The sequence below is a fragment of the Rhagoletis pomonella genome, unplaced genomic scaffold (assembly GCF_013731165.1).
Source record: "Rhagoletis pomonella isolate Grant_MI unplaced genomic scaffold, Rhpom_1.0 Rhpom_scaffold_00006, whole genome shotgun sequence".
Lineage (NCBI taxonomy): Eukaryota > Metazoa > Arthropoda > Insecta > Diptera > Tephritidae > Rhagoletis > Rhagoletis pomonella.
Window position 1 is genome coordinate 69754086 of NW_023458560.1, and position 7133 is coordinate 69761218.

General features: G+C 36.9%; 1 protein-coding gene across 1 annotated transcript; it reads left to right on the top strand.

The window, feature by feature from the left end:
- The first annotated feature begins 310 nt into the window (after window positions 1-310).
- Window positions 311-1411, top strand: LOC118742074 (acidic leucine-rich nuclear phosphoprotein 32 family member B-like). The gene is made up of 2 exons (XM_036474041.1): window positions 311-392; window positions 1203-1411. Exons 1-2 carry the CDS (start codon window positions 311-313, stop codon window positions 1409-1411), a joined length of 291 nt encoding a protein of 96 aa, XP_036329934.1.
- Window positions 1412-7133: the final 5722 nt, after the last annotated feature.

A 7133-nucleotide genomic window follows, 5' to 3' on the forward strand; every position in this document is an offset into this window, starting at 1 on the left:
AAAAAAAAAACTAAGTAAAAGTTTGAGACGATGCACAATGAAGAACATCATCAAGATGCGACCCTTCTTCCACCAAACGCTATAGATCTATAACTGGGCGACGTCGGGTCTACTCTCTTGGCCAATCCAGGGCTTTATGTGTATCCGTGCCCATTGGATAGTTTCGTGTAAGAGAGCTTTTCGACTACAACCGAACGGCGCCTACCGAATACCAGTCCGCCTTTACGAAAAAAATCTAACCACAGCGTGTGTCTCTACTGCGGCCAATCGGTGATTTTCTTGGAATTTTATTCGAACGATTTCTGCTTATATGCCACCGACGAACCCGAATGATCAAAATGGATCTGCAGGCCCAGAACCTGGCAGCCACCTGAAAGGAAACTGCCGCAAAGGTAGTATGTCCAGCAGTTAACACATCCAATGCCAGCGCAAACAAACCTCCAGATATAACTTATAGAAATAACAAAGAAGACAATAAGCGCCTTGGATAGACGACATTTTCAAATTGGTTTGTCGAGGTACATATGTAATGCGTGCCTGCGAGAGGGTCTGCCTCCTGGTCTGTGGAAGGCGCAACGCTAGACTAAAAGCCAAAAGATAAATCCTCCTCATGCCAGTCAGTATGTAAATATGCTCGTCACTATCGGTATTTAATGAGCAATCGCTTAGAGATGGCAATTTAAAAAGCTATTGTTCTTAAACTACACCGATCATATTCCATTATTTAAACTGAACAAGTGAGATGGCGGGAGACAGTGTCCCGTAAGAGCCCCAACCACATGCATATCGCACACGATCTTCAAAAGTGACACAACACAAAATTTGGCATTTTTGAAATTAAAATAGCGACTTGTCTGTTAATGCAAGGTTCACCTAACCTATCTCTGTATTGTCGAACACAAAGCGAGTTAGTCATTGTCGGTTGCGTATGTATGGTTGAATGGCTGTCAATGAAAATATTTGCACATGCTTCATGACGAGTTAGCACCGCTGCCGACTCAGCAGCTTTATCTCGGCCTAAATGCAATAGCCTGGAAGTTTATATGGCTATTCAAGTCTCAGCTTCGGACAAAAAAACCCACATCTTTTCTGATGTCAGACTCATAGAGAAATTTTAGGCATTGAGATTGGATCCGAGGCCTTTCCACCATTAATCTTGCTCTACAGACAAAGGCTAAGAGAAAATGAAGTTTAAGTTGCAGATGAAGACGAAAAAGAAGGTGAAGATGAAGGCAAAGATAAAGATGAAATTGAACATGAATATGAATATGAAGATGTAGATGTAGATGGCGAAGAAGATGAAGAGGAAGATGGTGAAGAAGAAGAAGAAGTAGAAATAGATGGCGATAGAGATGAAAACGAAGATGCAGTTAAAAATAAATACGAAGAGGAAAATGAAGACGAAGAATGATAATCAAGAATAATATGATTGTGGTGATGGAAGACGAAGGTCGCGACCAAGAAAAAAAAATAAAGATGGAATATGGAGATGAAGGTGAAGAGAAACTGGACGAGGAAAAAGAAAATGAAGATGTAGGTGAAGTAGAAGTAGATGCAGAATATTAAGGTTAAGATTGAGATTAAAACTAAGGTTAAGATTAAGATTTAGATTAATATGAAGATTAAGGTTAAGGTTGAGATTAAGATTAAGATTACGATTAATATTAAGATTAAGATAAAGGTTAAGATTAAGATTTAGTATTAGATTTAGATTAAAATTAAAATTGGGATTAAGATTAGGAATAAAATTATGATTAAAATTGATATTAAGATTAAGATTAAGATTATAATTAAAATTACGATTAAAATTAATGCTGAGATTAAAATAAAGGCAATATTAAGAGTAAGAAAATCATTAAGATTAAAATTCTGATTAGGATAAAAATAGATATAAAGGTCAAGACACAGATTAAGAATAAGATTAAGTATAATAATACGATTAAGATTAAATTTAGGATTAAAATCAAGGAGAACAGAAAGCCGAAGACAAAGATAAAGACAAATGCAAACACAAAATAAAATAAAATGACAAGCCCGAAGACAAACACGCACTGTTGACTAGATCATCTGCATAAGCTGTCAGTCTAGGAGCCCTACCTCTAATTTTGTGTACGAACTTTTTAAATACAAGCGCACACGTCCACGGGTATAGAACATCTCTCAGAGAAGTGTCACAGTTCGCATTCCCTGAATTGCACTCCTAAAGCCTAAGAGAATGCGGTAATGATGGATGCTCTGATAAGCTATTGGGGGAAGACTGAATTCTCTGCCAAGATTAATTTCTTCACTTCCATAAAAGTAGTTAATCGCAAGTCTTTCACGATTTTTGATTTTTGTGAATCGGTGTACGATTTATGAAATTCGTATCCTTGAAAAAAGACCCTTTCCAATATGCGGTGCATTAGTTTACTGGTAGTATAACTGTTATGATCCTTTAGTTGCCAGGCAACCGAATTGTGTTTACCATTGAATATGTATGTGAGTGTGTGTATACATTTTTGAGCGTGCATACATATGTATGTACATTAAGGTGGTCCAAAAATAGTTAAGTCGGAATTCTAATGCTCTCGCCCCTAGGATTTTTCTATATCGAAAATGATATATACCCCTATTTTTTATTTTGAAATCAAAAAATATTTAGAGGTCGCTCAAAGCGCTCAAAGTTTTCCATGTATGTGGGAAAAAACCACTTTTCGTACAAATGGTATAGAATTCTGGAAAATCAATATTTTTTAATCGGGAAAACCCTGGTTCTCTTCAGAAGACTTCCAATAACCACACTCAATTGTTTATTTAACCATTTTTAATACTAACGATTTTTTATTGGTCCTCATATTGCATTTTTCGGGGTTTTTGTGGGTTTTTGGCGGACCTATAAATTATAGTTGCGAGGAAAAAATGGTTAAATAAACAAATGGGTACTGTAACTGGGAATCTCCTGGAGAGAAACAGCGTTTTCTGATGGAAAAAAAAATTGATCTTTACAAATTTTATACCACTTCTGGACAACTTTGAGCGACCTCTAAATATTTTTTCATTTCGAAACAAAGAAGTAGGGGTAAATTTTTTTCGGTGAGAGCATAAAATTTTTTACTTAACTTTTTCACATGCATTTTTGGACCACCCTAATGTACATACATATTTATATGTAAAGTGAATTTGCAACGGCACACGTGTGGCACGCATGCGTGCAGCAAAAATAATGAAATTGAGATTTACTGAATATAAAATATTTTTTTTTTTTTTTAATGAAGGCAAGGGAGGAAATCATGAAACTTAATGCTAAGGGGTCGTTGCAATGCCGGTTGCAGGGGTGGCATGCCAGCGCAGCGTGGTAAGCAATTGTTCTTTTGTTGCATACGGCCTAAAAATGACACAAGTGGCCGCAGCGCACGCTCGTTCTCCATATCAACTCTTTTGTTTACGCTTTTACGCTATGAAATGCAACGCAGTGCATTCGGGCACAAATATTGCACTCACAGGAAGTATGTACTTAGAAATGCGCAGAAATCACAAAATTTTTCTTCTTCATACTTTTCTATTCATCAAACAAATGAAAATCGACTCAAGTGCTGCGCATGCGTTTTATTTTTTGAGTATTTGTATTGCTGCAGAATGGAAATAATCATCACTGAATTGGCGACACATGCGCGAAAACAATAAATAAAGTTTGGTTTGCAGCAGCAAAAAAAAACAAAACTCAAGTGTCAATAAAAGTAGAAATAATAAGCAAAATAAATGAAATGGCAGCACTTCAGAAAGCGGAAACTGCATTGGAGTGGCACATGCACACACGTATGTACATATGTATGTACTTAAGTACAAGCTCGCAGCAATATTTTCTGTTGCCTTATGCAATTCATTGAAAACGTTGGTGAATGATTTAGTACAGGAATAAATGAAATATGACAAAAAATTGCTTATTTTATACAGCTTTCAACGCCACTTGCTGCACTTTTGCATAAATTTGCATTGCCACAAACAATCCGCCATATTAATTGCGCCACCATATAGCCGGGGTACGTACCTACGCAGCGCTTCGTGGTGCCATTTTTTGCACAAGCACACCCATAAATACTACACTGCTCTTTAGTGCCACTTCTTAGCAGCATTAACAATTTAATTATTTCATATGTAAATTGCTTAAAATCGTTTGTGTTAATAGCGAAATGTTCGTTAAAACAACTCAGCTGTGGCTGCACAAGCGCACGCGTTTAAGTCGCCCACCTGCCTGGTAGCGAGCGCGAGCAGAGTCACAGCAGCCAACACAAATTCACAGTATCACAAACAGTGCCAGCGGCATCGACTGTTTTCCCACAAAATCAACTTAAAGAGCGGCGCGCGTACGTAACACCTACACCACGCTGCGTAGGCTCCCGCCAAGGCAGTCGAGACCTGACTAACAGGGCTGGCCGGTATAAAGGCGGCAAATGCGCGTTTAGGTAGGTGGTCGTTTGCCTCCAAAAAAAAAAATGGATAATCCAAAACAAGACAAATGATTTTGTAACATCTTTTCTATTGTTGTTGTTTTTTTAATTTTTGTTGTGAGAAAAATAAATTTTAAATTTTTCGTGGATTATAGATTTCATCATAACTATTTAGTACAAGTATTTACCTACATATAACACCAAATTATGGTAATGAAAAACTAAATTTATTTAAGTATAATTTAGAATAGAATATGCATACTTCCTAAATTTTGGAAATATTTATTTTAACTATTTAATGGCATCTGTTTGGCAGGTATATATACATATATGCTCACATGCGCAAAAATTGTATCTTTAATTCGTAAGATTGATAAATCATACAATAATGACTGCAAAAATCATCAAAAAATGTTGCTTTCATAAGAAGTAGGTAGAACAAGGCGCACCTTGGTTCGGTTACCCTTGAGAGAGGCGCTGCTTGAATACTCTAACGAAGTAAAATATCTTGGAATTTCTCTTGACTCACTTGGAGTTCCCATCTAGACAAAACTCTTAGCTTAGTCAACTCAGCCATGTGGGCCTGTTTGAAACTCCTTAGCCGGACATGAGCTTTCATCTTGAAGTTAATTGAATGGCTATTTTGTGTGATAGTCCATCCTGGCGGCTAAACACACTAAAATTAACTTCCATATCACGTTTGGGTTCTCAACAAGATCAATGAGAACTTGTTCAATCGCGGCCCCGAATACGCTTCTGGAATGGACTTGGTTGGAAAGACTATATGCAAAAAGTAATGTGTGTAGGCAGAAAATTTCAAATCCAATCGCAAACCAAGAAGTCTAAGCAAATAAATCTCTTCGCCTTGATTTCTAATATGTATATGCTTATGAACGGTGAAAGGCAGAACAGATCCGGGCATCTAAGGAACTGGCCAGACCCTATCTGTGGTCAATGGACCGATGACCCACTGACCGACGGAGGTAGTAGGTATATAAACTTCTGCCATTTTAAACCTGAAAAAGGGTTTGGAGGACATATTTCTGGCGGCTTATTCCTTGGCTAGTAAGTAGCTATAGGTAACACCCCCCACCTTAAGCCATCGGAGCCAAAGACTGTCAAACACTGCCAGAAGGCTAAACTCAAGTTGCCTTCGATGTTAGAATTACAAGCAGTAAACTAGGAAGCTGCCTTCATTCAGCAAATGGGATTGATGGGCAAATTTTGAACTTACAGACAGCTCAGGTCCTCGCGGTGCATTTGACTGATACATGGCGAGCACATTTACCCTTTTTACCTCGCATTCTCAAGAGAGAAGAGTGGGTGGTAATGCCCGTTTCTGACGATTTAAATATTGAAGCGACCCAAAGAACCTTAGATTTCTCTATCGATTGTTGAAATTCGAACAAATATCAGCCTTAGTTTGAACATTTTCTAGCATCGTATGGAAGGTTTCTAGTTTGGTATATAGATTTCCTATTCTCCAGGAGCTTTGGAATAATTCCTAGATATTTAGCCGCCGTGTTGCAACTTCTTCTTATCTACATACGTTCTTTGGCTCTATGATTATTTCGTTACGAAACGTTAAGAGTCTTGAAATAGATGCTCAAAAGGTCGAAGTTTCTCTCCATAAATATTAATGAATGATGGATAAAATGAATTTTGCGACACGCTTTCGCTGAATACATTTCCATTTGAAGGAAAATGGGCATAACATCTGGATCCACTCGTGTTGCGCGCACTTTCGATAAAAATAGGTGGATAATACATGCATATGCATTTATTTAAACTGTAAATATGTACATTAGGGTGCATCACTCTCCATGAAAAAAATCATTACATGATATTATATTTTAAGACTTCCGCCAAAATACTTTGGAAAAAGATTAAGATTTGCGTGAGCTGGACCTATTTGAAAATACCCCCAAAAATAGAGTTTTGTCTAAAAATAAAATTAGTCTTTTAAATATTTTGTCTAAAAAATCATTTCAGATGATAAAAGAGTTTAGCTTAAAAGGCCTGCATGAAAATGTTTAAAAATTGTATCAACGGAATCAAAATAATGGGATTTTCGGAGGTATTTTCAAATCGGTGCCGCTCACGTAAATCTTAATATTTTTTTCGGAAATGTTTTGCAACAGTCTTAAAATTTAATAAATTGTGTTATGCCGGTGGTGATTCACCCTAAATATATACTTTAACCCTTTTAAGTACTGCACGCCTCAATAAATAGAAATTCCTAATAAATGTGGCTATAATAATAAAATTTCCCTTTGAACCATAACGAATGGGCATGACATGTGTTATTCAGTTTTATTTCACGTTTGCTGGAAACCCCGACAAAATGTAAAACGAATTTACTTTACTTGAAAATCCTTCAAACCACCACCAACGTACTCCTACGCGTTTATATAAAGAATGAAACGCACAAATACCCATTTGGTAGGTGTTCACAAACAAAGGACCTACGCCTGAAATACCATTTGGAAAATTGTTCGAACTCTAATGAATAATACACATAAATTAATTCTCATAGCAACAACCCTTAAATAATCAGTATACATAACTACATACATATATACGAAAGTAAAAAAGGCAGCGAACACGCACGCTTGCGCAATACAAATCGAAAAGCCTTTGAAGTTTTTTTTTTTTAAGTATTTCTTCTCGTGCATATTGTAAGGGTGCACCGCACGGCATCCTTTC